Raw genomic sequence first — 15,799 nt, forward strand, 5'->3', positions numbered from 1 at the left:
GTTTCATCTGTCCACAGAATATTTTGCGCTGTGGAACATCCAGGTGAACTTTAGCAAACTTCAGACATGCAGCGATGTTTTTTTTTGGACAGCAGTGGCTTCTTCCGTGGTGTCCTCCCATGAACACCATTCTTGTTTAGTGTTTTACGTATCGTAGACTCGTCAACAGAGATGCTGGCATGTTCCAGAGATTTCTGTAAGTCTTTAGCTGACACTAGGATTCTTCTTAACCTCATTGAGCATTCTGCGCTGTGTTCTTGCAGTCATCTTTGCAGGATGGCCACTCCTAGGGAGTGTAGCAACCGTGCTGAACTTTCTCCATTTATAGACAATTTGTCTTAGAGTGGACTGATGAACATAAAGGATTTTAGAGATACTTTTGTAACCCTTTCCAGCTTAATGCAAGTCAAAAATTCTTCATCTTAGGTCTTCTGGGATCTCTTTTGTTCGAGGCATGGTTCACATCAGGCAATGCTTTTTGTGAATAGCAAACAAAAATGTTGTGAGTATTTTGTATTGGGCAATGCAGCTCAATCCAACATCTCCAATCTTGTCTCATTGATTGGACTCCAGGTTAGCTGACTCCTGACTCCAATTAGCTTTTGGAGAAGTCATTGGCTTTGGGGTTCACATACTTTTCCCAACCTACACTGTGAATGTTTAAATGATGTATTCAATATTGACAAGAAAAATACAATAATTCGTGTTTTATTAGTTTAAGCACACTATGTTTGTCTATTGTTGTGACTTAGATGAAGATCAGAACAAATTTGCATTAATGGCGAAATCCAGGTAATTCCAAAGGGTTCACATACTTTTTCTTGCCACTGTATATGCCATCGGTCCAAAGATTGGAAGTGTCTCCTTAGACGAGAATTGGTTAAGGCTTGCAATAATACTTTTAGCCAAATAGGGGTGTTTAGAGATTGAGGTTGGAAAGCCGGAACTGAATCTACTACCACCTGTGCCATAACTGACCAGGGGGCGGTTGTCGATAGCAATGGAATTTAGGTTTACGAGCTTTTTAACCATGCATCTTTCCTTCACCAGCCGAAGCTGTAATGCCGCATTCAGATGCTAGTCGGAACTAGGAAACTGACATTTCAGACTTGCTAACTGGTTGTTATACACGTGCCGCGTTCAATTAATCAGCAAGTTGGTGGAGCATTTGTGAAGCATTTGTCGATACTGATAGGATCGATAGAACAACAATGCTGCTCTCGAATCAGCTTTCTCCATTCAAATCTTACCAATTACCATACCACTAGAATTATTCCACAATACTGAGGACGGATCAACTCCTAGAAAGATATCACCAATGGCTGCAAATATTGAGTCGGTTTATTCTAACGCTTAACCTAAAATAATGCACTAAATCAAGATCATTGCGTACGTTAGGCTACACATGAAATATTAGCCAACAGAGCCTACAAGTAGCAAAATATAACTAAATTGATTGAGCATGAAACTTGTCAATTTAATGTAAATATGCCTATAACCTACTGTATTTATATTTTATTGCAGTCATCTCGGTTTTAATTTGAAGCATTTTTTATACGTCGCTGGCTTGTATTATTTGTAAAGACATTGGCAACTTTATTTGTAGTCAATTTTGTTCTTAAGTTATCGGCGGGAACAGAGGCTGATTCACCACGTAGAATCACCACGTGATTCTGTTCAGCGAATATCTCATGTGTATAAAATTACACGGGAGGGCGAAAAATAATCGACCGATGCGTGTAGCTGTTCTACGAGTGGTCTGAGGCGAGCGTTAGATTACGAGCGTTTTCACGTGCAACGTTAATAATGATGGTTTTGGTATACAGCTCGGAGATTTAACGATGGTCCTATTTCGTGTTGTGTAGTGTCTTTGCTGGCATGCATCCCACTTATTATTTTTTTGCTCCACCAAGATTTACATGCTAAAATCGCCACTGCCCCTATGCAACCAAGGGTAACGCTTCTGACAAAGGCCTGAAACCAGGGATTATCTTTCTGCTGCCACATATGTAAGGGTTGAGGGGAACTGCTGAAACAGGGTTTGAACCAAAGAAAATCACGAAAGAAAATGCATAATGCCAACCCTTTTTTCTTGAACGGCACTTTCTGTTTTGAATTTTGGATAACTTTTGCCTTTGCTCCTGCCAGATAAAATAACCCAAAATGTTATGTGAACTTTGACACCGGAAGTGTTCAAGTAACATACCGGATATAACTGTTTTGAGCCAGTGAGCGCATGAACCAGTGAAAACAGCGGCTAGATTTTTAATGTGACATTTTAAGTGCAGTTTTAGAGACGTGGTGAGTATTTGAAAATGTTGTCATATCTCAACAGCTCACAACTTCACTACTTAGTGTGCAAAACACTTATGACCACATGAGTGTTGACATGGGAGTAGCTAGCTAGCGTAAATACTACTCTAACGTTAGACTGGCCAGCTCTGCCAATCATCAATTCAGGTGCGATTTTTGCACCAAACAAATTTTACTCGCACACGCGTTCTGTGAACAACTGCATACATTGTAACATGTGCTAGCTATATTAAGAGGGATTTCGTGCGCCACTATTGCTGTCTGTAGCTAGCTGAAGGTATGCAAAGGCTAAGCTTGTTAACTAGCTAGCTAACGTTAGTGGTCAATAGTTTTTCGCTTGCTGCAATGTGGTATAGTTGAGTCATGATCAAGTTTCTTGACAGCAGTGTTACTTGGAATCAATTTCACCGGTCTCAATGCTTAGCTAACTTTGTTTTTTTTTCTTCTAATATTCTTTCAGGTCAAAATAATCTAGATAAGGGGTTCGCTGCTACGCTCTGTTCTAACACATGACTTTTGTCGACATTTTCAAATACAGAATTGCTCCTAGTCCTAGGTCTCTGAATTTCTTTCCTTTGAGACGGTCAACCAACTGTCCCGCTTCATAATTTGAGGACATGGAGCAGAACAACAGTTTGCCTCCTTTCCAGGGTCTTGCCTCCCCTCAGGTAACTAATTAGACTATTAATACATTTCAGTGAGATGTTTTTGTTGTCAGCACAGCACACAACACAGCTGTTCTCAAATGTTTTAGATTCAACTAGCCTAATGGAGGGCTTGTTCTCACATCTTTTAAAGGGGGCAATGACGCCTGGAATGCCCATCTTCAGCCCCATGATGCCCTATGGCAGTGGTCTGACTCCCCAACCTGTGACGAACACCAACAGCCTGTCTCTCCTGGAGGAGCAGCATCGGCAACAACAGCAGCAGCAGGCTTCGACTCAGCAGGGTGGGGTGTCAGGGGGCTCGGGACAGACGCCACAGCTTTATCACTCCCAAACGGTCACCACCACCACACTGCCGGGAAACACCCCTCTCTACACCACTACACCGCTAACCCCCATGACACCCATCACACCTGCCACACCTGCCTCTGAGAGCTCTGGGATTGTCCCACAACTACAGTAAGTGTTCTTGAATAATGTGTTAGTCTCAACCACTATGTAGGTACTGCTATAAAGCTGAAACACAAGAAGCTAAAAGATTAAGGTGAATAGTGATGGTTTGAATTTGATTTTTATAGTGATGTGACCATATCAAAAAGGAGAATCTCCCATCCTGATTGCATGATTTATTTCCTTCCCTCTAGGAATATCGTATCCACTGTGAACTTGGGCTGCAAACTTGACTTAAAAACAATAGCACTCCGAGCTAGAAATGCTGAGTACAATCCAAAGGTAAGCATATTGTTATTATTCATTTGCAAATCAAAATTAATTTGTTGCTTACACAGATTAGCAGATGCTAACCATTTACCGTCGTGTGAATTGACCATGGTAGCAATGGAAAGGGAACAGTTTAGAGGTTATGGAAATTTTGGCAACAGTTCATCTGACTCATGACTGAATCTAAACATTACACTGTTGATTTGATGTGCATTTTACATTTACTGTACTATTTGCCGCATTATTTGATAACGAAATCTGAAAATACTTTGGATACATTCAGTAACATAAGACTATTTATGGAGAATGTGGGGTAAGTGCAACATAAAAAATGACAAGGGTTTGTTTGAGAGGACTAACTGGTGTCTCCAAGTGGCCACACACCTCTCCAATGTACACAATTCCTAAGTAATTTCAATGCACTTTGATGACTCAAAGAGAGTCTTCAACTATAAGGCGCTTTTTTTTTTGCTCTCCTGGCTGTGCCGTTGAGGAACTAGAGCAGCACACTTGTGGTTGCTTTGTTTGGAACACATTCCCGCCATCACACAATTACTGTTTATGCAATCCAAAAGTGGTCCATTATAAATTGCAATCTGGGTCAGATGGGCATCATTTGAAAACCTGTTCTATTGTCAACATGACTAGCTAAGTTATAATATAGGACACAACAGTGTTAGGCTTTCGCAATTCAAGGAAACGGATCATCATTTTGGTGCGCATAGGGGTCATGAGTGCATTCAGATGTGTGTGCTGTGGTGAATTTTTCACAACAGACACGCATTCTGTTCAGAACAACCAAGGGTATGTTGTCATGCCGTCTTGTAACTGTACCTCAAACATGGTGATCATAAACGTTGACACTGTATATGAGTTTTTTTATATGGAAATGTGAAGTGCACGTTTGGCTTGCTTGGATCAAATTTTATTGGTCACAATACACATGGTTAGAAGATGTTATTGCGAGTGTAGCGAAATGCTTGTGCTTCTATTTTCAACAGTGCAGCAATATCTAAAGTAATATATAACAATTCCACAACAAAAACCTAATACACACACGTCTAAGTGAAAGGAATAACAATGTATAAATATATGTGAGAGCGGCATAAGCTAAGATGCAATAGATAGCATAGAATACAGTATATACATATGAGATGAGTAATGCAAGATATGTATATATTGATGTATGACATCAAAGGTATTTATTATAGTTCTCAACATCTCATATTTCAAAATACATTGAGTCCTCTTAATTTACAGCATTTACCTCTCAGACATTTTTTTTTTTGTGCAAAAGTTGCGGGAGGAATGGGGGCAACGTCTTGTCGTGCGAAATGCTCAAGCTCTGAACCCATACAGTGCTGTGAAGCGCAAAGCCAGAGCTCTGACATCATGTATGGCATTTTACTCTACAGCCACCGCATTCCAATTTAGCTGTTTATCAGTGCTCAAATCTTCTGTTTTCAACCCGTATATGGGTACGAGTGATAAGTTAAAGCAGGTGCAGCGAAATGCTTGATTCTAGCTCCAGCAGGGTGTGTCCAACAGTACAATGCTAATAAACCCCCCCGGCCCCCACAAAAAAAGAAACAAGAAATCAAGAAGTATCAGAAGAAGCAGTCCGTAATATAAATATGGGGTGTGTGTGTGGTTAGTATGGACAATATATAAGTAATGGGTATGTACATCAGTAGTCAGTAGCCTAGTGGTTAAGAGTGTTGGGCCAGTAACCGAAAGGTTGCTGGTTCAAATCCCAGAGCTGACTAGATGAAAAATCTGTCTGTGCCCTTCAGCAAGGCACGTAACCCTAATTGCTCCTGTAAGTCACTCTGGATAAGTTTGTCTGCTAAATTATTTAAATGTAGTTAGTGCATTCATAAAGTATTCAGACCCCTTCACTTTATCCACATTTTGTTACAGCCTTATTCTAAAATGGGTTATATTAGATTTTTCCCTCATCTACACACAATCTTTTGTTTTTTTCAAGCAAATTTATTACAAATAAAAAAAGATACCTTATTTACATAAGTATTTATGAGACTAAAAATTGAGCTTAGGTGCATCCTGTTACCATTGATCATCATTGATGTTTCTCCAATTTGATTGGAGTCCACCTGTGGTAAATTCAATTAATTGGACATGATTTGGAAAGGCACACATCAGTCTATATAAGGTCCCAAAGTTGACCGTGCAAGTCGGAGCAAAAACCAAGCCATGAGGTCGAAGGAATTGTCCGTAGAGCTCAGAGACAGGATTGTGTCTAGGCACAGATCTAGGGAAGGGTACCAAAGAATTAATGCAGCATTGAAGGCCCCCAAGAATGCAGTGTCCTCCATCATTCTTAAATCGAAGAAGTTTGGAACCACCAAGACTCTTCCTGGAGCTGGCTGCCTGGCCAAACTGAGCAATCAGGGGAGAAGGACCTTGGTCAGGGAGGTGACAAAGAACTCGATGGTCACTATGACAGAACTCCAGAGTTCCTCTGTGGAGAAGGGAAAACCTTCCAGAACGACAACCATATCTGCAGGCCTTTATGGTGAAGAGAAGCAACTCCTCAGTAAAAGGCACATGATAGCCCCGGAGTTTGCCAAAAAGGCACCTAAAGGACTCTGACAAGATTCTCTGGTCTGATGAAACCGTGATTAAACTTTGGCCTGAATGCCAAGCGTCAAGTCTGGAGGAAACCAGACACCGCTCATCACCTGGCCAATAGCATCTCTACGGTAAAGCATGGTGGTGGCAGCATCATGCTGTGGGGATGATTTTCAGGGACTGGGAGACTAATCGGGATCAAAGGAAAGATGAACGGAGCAAAGTACAGAGGTCCTTGATGAAAACCTCAGACTGGGGTGAAGGTTCATCTTCCAGCAGGACAATGACCCTAAGCACACAGCCAAGACGATGCAGGAGTGGCTTCGGGACAAGTCCCTGAATGTCCTTGAGTGGCCCAGCCAGAGCCCGGACTTGAACCCGATCAAACATCTTCGGAGAGACCTGAAAATAGCTGTGCAGCGACGCTTCCCATCCATCCTGATGAGCTTGAGGATCTACAATGAAGAATGGGAGAAACTCCCCAAATACAGGTGCCCCAAGCTTGTTGTGTCATACCCTAGAAGACTCGAGGCTGTAAACGCTGCCAAAGGTGCTTCAACAAAGTACTGAGGAAAGGGCCTGAATACTTATGTAAATGTGATTTCATTTTTTTTTTTACATATTTGGAAACATTTCTAAAAAGCAGTTTTTGCTTTGTCAATATGGGGTATTGTGTGTAGATTAAGAGACAATTTAATCAATGTTACGTTACAGCCTTATTCTAAAAATGTGGGAAAGGGAATTCGCAAAGTATTCAGACCCATGTCAAGAATACACAGCTCATCCTATATAATAACTAGTGCTGTACATACCTTTTCCAAATCATTGTCAGGGCCCAGGGAAAGGTGAAATGGGACCAAGCTAAAATGCTAACTAGAGTGGGCCTGAAAGGCATGTTGCTTCTGGTCTGAGAATGTCCCACCAAGACACTGTTGTTCTATTGAAAAATTCGCAACTTTGTCTTACAGCGATTTGCTGCTGTTATCATGAGAATACGAGAGCCAAGAACAACTGCACTTATCTTCAGCTCTGGGAAAATGGTGTGCACAGGAGCCAAAAGGTTAGTATCTTCTTTCAACAAAGAAAAAACACAAAATGTATGAGAACATCTATTTAAAGGCCTCATGCTCCCTCTACCCCCTCTAGCGAAGAGCAGTCCCGCCTGGCGGCCAGGAAATATGCCAGAGTCGTGCAGAAGTTGGGCTTCCCAGCCAAATTCCTTGATTTCAAGATACAGAACATGGTGGGCAGCTGTGATGTCAAATTCCCCATTCGGTTAGAGGGACTTGTACTAACTCACCAGCAGTTCAGCAGGTTTGTAAAATTCACTACTGCAATACTAAAGTCTATAATATCTGAGGAGATGCATTGTCATACTTGGAATTCTGTCATTTTGTTCATTATTTATAATACTGCGATTGGTATTCCTAAAGTGATTTAGTACTGAGAGCAAATATCAGAACTAGGCCTAATCCTTTTCTTGTTGTTTTTCAGTTATGAACCGGAGTTATTCCCTGGGCTAATCTATAGAATGATCAAACCCAGAATTGTCCTGTTGATATTCGTTTCAGGGAAAGTTGTATTAACAGGTGAGTTTTTCTCCTTTTCCTAATGACATACAGTGCCTTGCAAAAGTATTCACCCCCTTGGTGTTTTTCTTTATTTTGTTGCATTACAAACTGTAATTGAAATAGATTTGGATTTCATGTAATGGACAAACGCAGTCAATTGGTGAAGTGCAATGAAAAAACGAACTTGTTTAAAAAAAAATATATATATATGGAAAAGTGGTGCGATCATATGTATTCACCCCCTTTGCTATGAAGCCCCTAAATAAGAAATGGTGTAACCAATTACCTTCAGAAGTCACATAATAAGTTAGATTGCACACAGGTGGACTTTATTTAAGTGTCACATGATCTCTGTTCTGAAAGGCCCCAGAGTCTGCAACACCACTAAGCAAGGGGCAGTATGAAAACCAAGGAGCTCTCCAAACCGGTCAGGGACAAAGTTGTGGAGAAGTACAGTTCAGAGTTGGTTATAAAAAAATATCTGAAACTTTGAACATCCCATGGAGCACCATTAAATCCATTATTAAAAAATGGAAAGAATATGGCACAACAAACCTGCCAAGAGGGCCGCCCACAAACTCACGGACCAGGCAAGGAGGGCATTAATCAGAGGCAACAAAGATAACCATGCAGGAGCTGCAAAACTCCACAGTGGAGATTGGAGTTGGAGTATCTGTCCATTGGACCACTTTAAGCCATACACTCCACAGAGCTGGGCTTTACAGAAGTGTCCAGAAAAAAAGCCATTGGTGTTTGCTAAAAGGCATGTGGGAGACTCCCGAAACATATGGAAGAAGGTACTCTGGTCAGATGAGACTAAAATGTAGCTTTTTGGCCATCAAGGAAAACGCTATGTCTGGCGCAAACCTAACACCTCATCACCCCGAGAATACCATCCCCACAGTGAAGCATGGTGGTGGGGATGTTTTTCATCGGCAGGGACTGGGAAACTTTTCAGAATTGAAGGATGGCGCTAAATACAGGGACGTTCTTGAGGGAAACCTGTTTCAGTCTTCCAGAGATTTGAGACTGGGATCGAGGTTCACCTTCCATGCAGGACAATGACCCTAAGCATACTGCTAAAGCAACACTTGAGTGGGTTAAGGGGAAACATTTAAATGTCTTGGAATGGCCTAGTCAACACCCAGACCTCAATCCAATTGAGAACCCATCCAACTTGAAGGAGCTTGAGCAGTTTTGCCTTGAAGAATGGGCAAAAATCCCATTGGCTAGATGTGCCAAGCTTATAGAGACATACCCCAAGAGACTTGCAGCTGGAATTGCTGCAGAAGGTGGCTCTACAAAGTATTGACTTTGGGGGGGTGAATAGTTATGCACATAAGTTCTGTTTTCTTGTTTCATATTTCAAAATATTTTGCATCTTCAAAGTGGTAGGCATGTTGTGTAAATCAAATGATACAAACCCCCCAAAAATTCATTTTAATTCCAGGTTGTAAGGCAACAAAATAGGAAAAATGCCAAGGGGGTGAATACTTTGGGAAGCCACTGTAGAAAAAGGGAATTTGTTGTCCTTAATTTGTCAAATGTAACTTGTGTATTTTACTATTGTTGCTGCTTATTTCAAGGTGCTAAGGTGAGAGGAGAAATTTATGAAGCATTTGAAAACATCTACCCCATCTTGAAAGGATTCAGGAAGACGACGTAAATATTTGTCTGACATTTATTTTTTAAATTTGTTTTAATAGTCACAGGGACACGTCCTATGTTGTGACCCGTTACTTTGGGACTCTGATTGGACCTGTACAGTTTAATCAACAAATCAGGGACCCCTCCTATTCACCTTAAAGGGATACTTCTGAGATTTTGGCAATGAGGCCTTTTTATCTACTTAGTCAGATGACCTCGTGGATACCATTTTTATGTCTGTTTCCAGTATGAAGGAAGTTAAAGGTAGTTTCGTGAGTTAATGCTAGACTTCCAGTCACTGCGCTAATGCTAGTTAGCATTGGCTCGCGAAACTACCTCTAACTTCCTTCATGCTGGACACACATTGTATTCACGAGTAGATCTGAATCTGGGGGAGTAGATAAAGGTGATACTAGGAGAAATGCTGTATTTTAGCAGTTTTATTTATTTTTAAGTGACTCTTGCTTGTTATTAAATGAGGCAGTCTTGGCTGGCTCTTTTAATTTTTCTAAAGTAGGTTTTATTGTTAACCTACAGTTTCTGTGCGTCTTTGTCCACACATTCCCTATAGACATTTTAAGATTCTTTAAATGGTGTTTAGTCTTTTTCATTGTTGTATGAAGAATCTCACTTGGGATTGTATCGCAGCAAGGCTTAACTACCCAATTTGTCATTATTTGAACATTGTTTGGATGACTGGTACTGAAGGCAAGAAAATGGAACATTAATCATGCAACCTTAGTCTGCATCTTAGGAATGTTAGTCATATCTGTATGTACCTCATGTCTTATTTCTCATTCAGTTTTTGGTCATGATTGAAGAACCCTCATGTTTTAATGTTATAATGGACTAACTAGTCTAATTCACCATGGATTTTGTTTCAGTTTACACACTGTATTTTTGGTCTACCATGAAAGCCTTGTCAGTAATTTGTTCTAGTTTAAATGTTATTTTGCTACCTTGTGCAGTTAAATGTTTCCTTAACAATTGATCTCCCTCCTTTAGTTTAAAAAGCTTTGTCTTCAGGGTATGGCAAGATTTACAACAATCCAGGGAATGACTGTACATGGATTTGAGATAGCATGACCAGTTTAATGAATGGACTCTGTCACATGACATTAACATGCTAAGTGTGTTTTAATTTGAGCTTTAATGCTCAAAAAATAACATTGCATTACAGAAATGTTTTTAAACCTGTTGAAGCTATGCAAACTATTAGTCCTATGGCAAAACAAATGACATGTCTTTTGCTTATGGTGATAAAGTAAGAATGTAACAACCTGAAGTCATATTCCTCAAAATGTATGAGTGATTGGAAATGGAACAGATTGTGGCTGTTTATGCATAGTGGCTATTTCCTTTCCTAGAGAAACTGAGATGAAGGGACAGTATAACTATGTAAAAACCCCACAATATTTTCTTAACTAGGTACATTTGGATTTTAATACAATTATTTCTGTTCTGTGAAATCTTGTTTCCAGATGAATTCAGAAGAGTACTTGTTGCCTTTGTCACAGCTGTCAGCACATGTGTAGACAGCCAAGGTTCCCCAGTCTATACTGGCATCAGGGCTGTCCACTTTCAGATCATTCAGTAGCTGGGGCATGACCTGTTACGATGCAAAACACTATCAGCACATTGTCATTTTATAGACGTTGAAACATTAAGGTCTGGTTTTCCGGACCCAGGTTAAGTTCTGTCCTGGATCAAAGATCTCCACTGAAAGTGTGGTTTAGTCCAGGATTAGGCTTAATATGGGGTGTATTCATTAGTCGCAGACCGCTGCAAAACATTTACTCTAGGATCTAAACAAAGAAATTGAGGGACCTACCTGAATTTGTTTAATAGAAACTGTTGCAAATACCTGAAATTCAAAGATACGCCTGGAACCACAGGAACAATGCGGGATGCCCTTCTCCACAGGAACATGTTCAGACGAAACCCAAAGAGGAGAACCATCTCTGAAATATCGCAAAACCTACAATAACACAATATTATGGTCTTCAGTAATCTAGGAAACCCAGAACTAAAATCGTGTGTAATTGCATCAGGTGCTCGATTAAGTTCTGGGGGACATGTATGAAAATATACTAATAAGTCTCCACCCGGCTACATGGAAACTCTCAGCCAGAGCATTCGCCAAATGTCACCCCCCCTTATGAAATTCGAAAGATGTGAACACCTGCGAAATCGTGATTTGTCCAAATGATCAGTGACAGAAAAAAATATGAGCACAGGAACCAAGTTCCTGTTAAGTCTTTGCATCCCAGTCTTGACAGAAGCTACGATACCATCCTAAATGATGTGCGTCTGTCCACGAGCGATTCGTTAAGAGAAAAAAAAAAAAAAAAGATTCATTTCAGAGTAATCTACACAATGGCCAAATATATATTTGAGTAATTCTGATGCTCTTCATGTCTGAGGATTCTGCTTGAAGAGTTATGTTACCTGATGTGGCTCTGATGCAATCCTCCGTTTAAACTTTTGGAACACTTTGCCATCTTCGGTTTCATGCATGGCCATGTTTTCAAGTTCTGCCTCTGCCAAATCTGTGGAATAGAAAGCATGCTTTTCTACAACAGAAATTGTAATCATGTATAGACTCCTATTTAGGCTGGGTCCAATGCCAACATTTTCTCTCATCCTTCTCCTTTTGGTGTCTTAATGGATCTGAAAAGACTAGGCATGTAAATGCAATGCAGTCTAATAACTTCTTACCGTCAACTAAGGAGGAGCATTCCACATTATTCTGTGCATCCCCCACCAGTTGACTAGTCTCTTCTTTCTGATGTTCCTCAGGCTCTGTGACCAATTCCAACTCGGGGAACAGGAATGGGGAAGGCACTGCACTGGACGGCACTAAACATGTATTGAAAGTTGAATGTTTATCTTTCAGGTGGCAAGAAAACACAATTTCATCATTATTACAAATAGTATGACAGTTTATGGTAGCAGTATAATTACCTTGTTTGCAACACTCTTTCTTGTGACAGTGTTTCCAGTCTATGGTCTGGTGTTCTTTGCTGCAGTAGGACACTGCATGGCATTTAGAGCAAACTTTTTGACCAGGACAGCCACATAGCTTGCATAGTTTAACCCCTGAACCGTGGACACAGGGGTCACGCTCAGTCCAATTGGGGTCTTCATCAGATGGAGGATCGTAGGGATAAAAGTCATTTCTCCTTGGCAACTGGCTACGAAATACTGGAAAAGAGTAATCTCAATGTCAGCTTGAGCAGAATAAAAGCAGAGGAACATAATTAGTTTCAAGTTTTATTAGTCGTATGTACAGGATAAACATGGTATACACCGTCTAATGAAACGCTTACAGGTTCCTTCGAAACAATGCAACAAGAAATAAAAATATGAACATAAAGTAAATGTCTCAATAGAATAAACATTTTAGCATAAGTATAATACAGGAAGGGACAATTTTTAGTCCAATATTAATGTGTATTGGGGGATAAGTGTTTAAATGGTGCAGTATTAGCAATAGTAAATAAGAGTTTGCTAGCAGCCATTGTGGTGTGTGTAATAAGGTGCAGAGTCAGAGCAGGTGGTCAGTCCAGTTCAAGTGTTCAGCAGTCTCTGCTCTAATGGCTTGTAGATAGAAACTGTCTCTGAGTCTGTTAGTATCAGACCTCATTCTACAATACTGTAAGGGAATGAACAGCTCATGGCTGAGGTGTGTGGGGTCCTTGATGATGCTGTGGGACTTCCTCAGGCATTGTTTCAAGTAGATGTCCTCGATGGGTGGGAACACGGCCCCAGTGATGTACTGGGCCGTCTTCACCACCTGCTGGAAGGCCTTGCGGTCGCGGACAGAGCAATTCCCTGTCCCAGGCTGTGATGTAACCGGTCAGGACGGTCTCAATGGTGCAGCAGTATTTGGAGAGGATCCGGGGTGGCATGCCAAATTTCATCAGCCGCCTTCGGAAATATTGACACGGGTTGTGGTGTTGGTCCATGTCAAGTCCTTGGTGATGTGGACACCAAGGAACTTAAAATTGCTGACTCTACTGCAGTCCTGTTGATGTGGATCGGGGCTTATTCCTGCCTCTGATTAATATAATCATTAATGTTGCACATCATAACTACACTCAAGGCTCAGCTGGACAAGGAGAGCTCACTATGAATCCCAGCAGCTTTTTGCAACTACCAAACAGCTTCCTCTTGCCAAGGAATGGACCTGGACCTTTGGTAGTGTCAAAGATTTGTATAACTAACCTAAGACTAAAGCCTGGTATTTTAAAAGGGAGCAAATGAGTCAGAGGGGGCAGAGCTAGCGAGATCCTATTGGTGCGTTGTAGCATGTATTTCCATTTTTCTGTTAGGGAACGCCTACTCTGAAGTGCACGTGTGAAATAACTCAATTTGCCGTTGCACTACTTCTAAACCACTTTTTTTTTTACTTTGGTAAAATCTACAAAACTTAGTCCACTCTGTTTGATTATAGTTTTGAGAACAGAAAACGTTCAACGTCAAACGTCAAACGTTTCATCAATGAGTAAATTGCCATTATGTCGGGCAAAATCCATCTGGCTCCATCTTCCACTGCCGACCACTGGGCTTCCTCTCACCATATTTGGTAGTGAGTGGAAACGCCAACCGGATGCTTCACACTTATCCAATCGGTGAAATATCTGGCTCATTGATCCATCTTGTGGTAATGTGCTTGCCCTCTAACAGGTTTGCAAATTCAAACCCCACTCCCAACTGTTGCACCGCAGTAGCTAACGTTACACTGGTGGGAGCGGTGGATAATCCCAGCCTCTCCTTCCCTGACCATAGGTGTGATGTTGATAGAAATGCAATAGCTAGTTTGCTAACTGCTATTTACCTTTCAGACAACGGCTGTCGTTTCGTGAATAGCAGTCTGGTGTCTTGCAGCAGAATACAAAAAGAGTTCGGTGAAAACTTCTATCCTGTCCAGTTATTGGAGCGTAAACTTGCATGAGAAATGCGGTAGGAAGTTGGCATTTCCCACATGCTAACTCAGGAAGACCCGGGATGTCCAACTGACTCAACCATGCAGGTTTGCCTCCAACTTTGCTGGGGAACTGATAACTCTGTAGTTGCCAGTGTTCAGCCTCCTCCAAAAAGCCAAGAGCAACCCCTGTTTGTGCCATAGTGTTGATTTGATCGTATTCCTTCAATCGCTGGCTAGTTGTCTGTCAACAAATTCCAACGTGCGTCACTGTTGTAACTTTAAAATATGTCCGGAGTGGAACAATACTTCTAGGAGGCAAACGTTCCTTGTAATTCGCGCTCCTGCCATATCGCCTATTTGCAATTAAAACACTTTAGAGAGGGAACAGTGTGATGACCTTATTATAGTTGAAGAGATCAATAGAATAAATGAACAACTTAAAACTGATGGACTGATGGTATATCTGCTGAGTTTTACAAACGTTTTATCAACAGTTAGCCCCATTTCTGTTGGAGGTCTTTTCTGAAAGCATTGCAAATAATGCTCTCCCTCCCAGTTTGACTCAAGGTCTGATTACATTAATACCTAAACCCAATAAATATTTGCTTCTCGATAATTGGCGTCCAATCTGTCTGCTCAATTACGACTACAAAATATTAGCCTCTATATTTGCAAAATGAATGAAGGCAGTATTGTGCTCAATTATAGAACATACCCAATCTGGCTTCATGAGGAATAGACATATATCTAACAATATCTGACTGGTGTTAGACCTTATTAACTATTCTGATCTAAACTTCCAAGATAGCTTTATTGTATTCTTAAACTTTTATAAAGCCTTGGAAGTGGAATTTGAGTTTCTATTTCTCTCCCTTGAGACATTTGGTTTTGGGGAATTATTTTGTAGTACTATTAAAATTCTTTATATGAATGGAACCAGTTCCGTTCAATTAAAGCATGGCACTTCTCCTAGATTTGATTTGAAAAGAGGAATTAGGCAAGGATGCCCAATTTCGATTTACCTCTTCCTGCTTGCAACCCAACTTCTTACAAGTTTTTAAAAATCCAGCGATATAAAAGGGATCTCTATTGTTGACAGATATTATCATGTCAGTTTGCAGATGACACCACCCTCTTTTTGAAAGATACCAGGGATCGAGAGTCCCATGGAGCGGCGCACAATTGGCCCAGCGTCGTCCGGGTTAGGGGAGGGTTTGCCCGGTGTAGGCCGTCATTGTACATACGAATTTGTTCTTAGAGATTTTCAATACAGTGTCTTTCATGTCACAGTCCACAAGATGGCAGACTTGAGCTGCTGTATCATCGCTCAGTCATTTCATCCGAGAGAAGTATTGTTGGTG

General features: G+C 40.9%; 2 protein-coding genes across 2 annotated transcripts; one reads left to right on the top strand and one right to left on the bottom strand.

The window, feature by feature from the left end:
* The first annotated feature begins 1,450 nt into the window (after positions 1 to 1,450).
* Positions 1,451 to 10,793, top strand: LOC120046827 (TATA box binding protein). Its single transcript, XM_038992365.1, has 8 exons — positions 1,451 to 2,301; positions 2,852 to 2,981; positions 3,112 to 3,437; positions 3,623 to 3,710; positions 7,259 to 7,350; positions 7,437 to 7,604; positions 7,785 to 7,879; positions 9,448 to 10,793. Exons 2-8 carry the CDS (start codon positions 2,931 to 2,933, stop codon positions 9,525 to 9,527), a joined length of 900 nt encoding a protein of 299 aa, XP_038848293.1. The 5' UTR covers positions 1,451 to 2,301; positions 2,852 to 2,930; the 3' UTR covers positions 9,528 to 10,793.
* On the bottom strand, positions 10,576 to 14,716 carry pdcd2 (programmed cell death 2). The gene is made up of 6 exons (XM_038992364.1): positions 14,349 to 14,716; positions 12,473 to 12,712; positions 12,227 to 12,367; positions 11,957 to 12,057; positions 11,373 to 11,486; positions 10,576 to 11,117 (listed from the first exon to the last, which is right to left on the bottom strand). Exons 1-6 carry the CDS (start codon positions 14,635 to 14,637, stop codon positions 10,959 to 10,961), a joined length of 1,044 nt encoding a protein of 347 aa, XP_038848292.1. The 5' UTR covers positions 14,638 to 14,716; the 3' UTR covers positions 10,576 to 10,958.
* Positions 14,717 to 15,799: the final 1,083 nt, after the last annotated feature.

This window comes from Salvelinus namaycush, chromosome 4, assembly GCF_016432855.1.
Source record: "Salvelinus namaycush isolate Seneca chromosome 4, SaNama_1.0, whole genome shotgun sequence".
Lineage (NCBI taxonomy): Eukaryota > Metazoa > Chordata > Actinopteri > Salmoniformes > Salmonidae > Salvelinus > Salvelinus namaycush.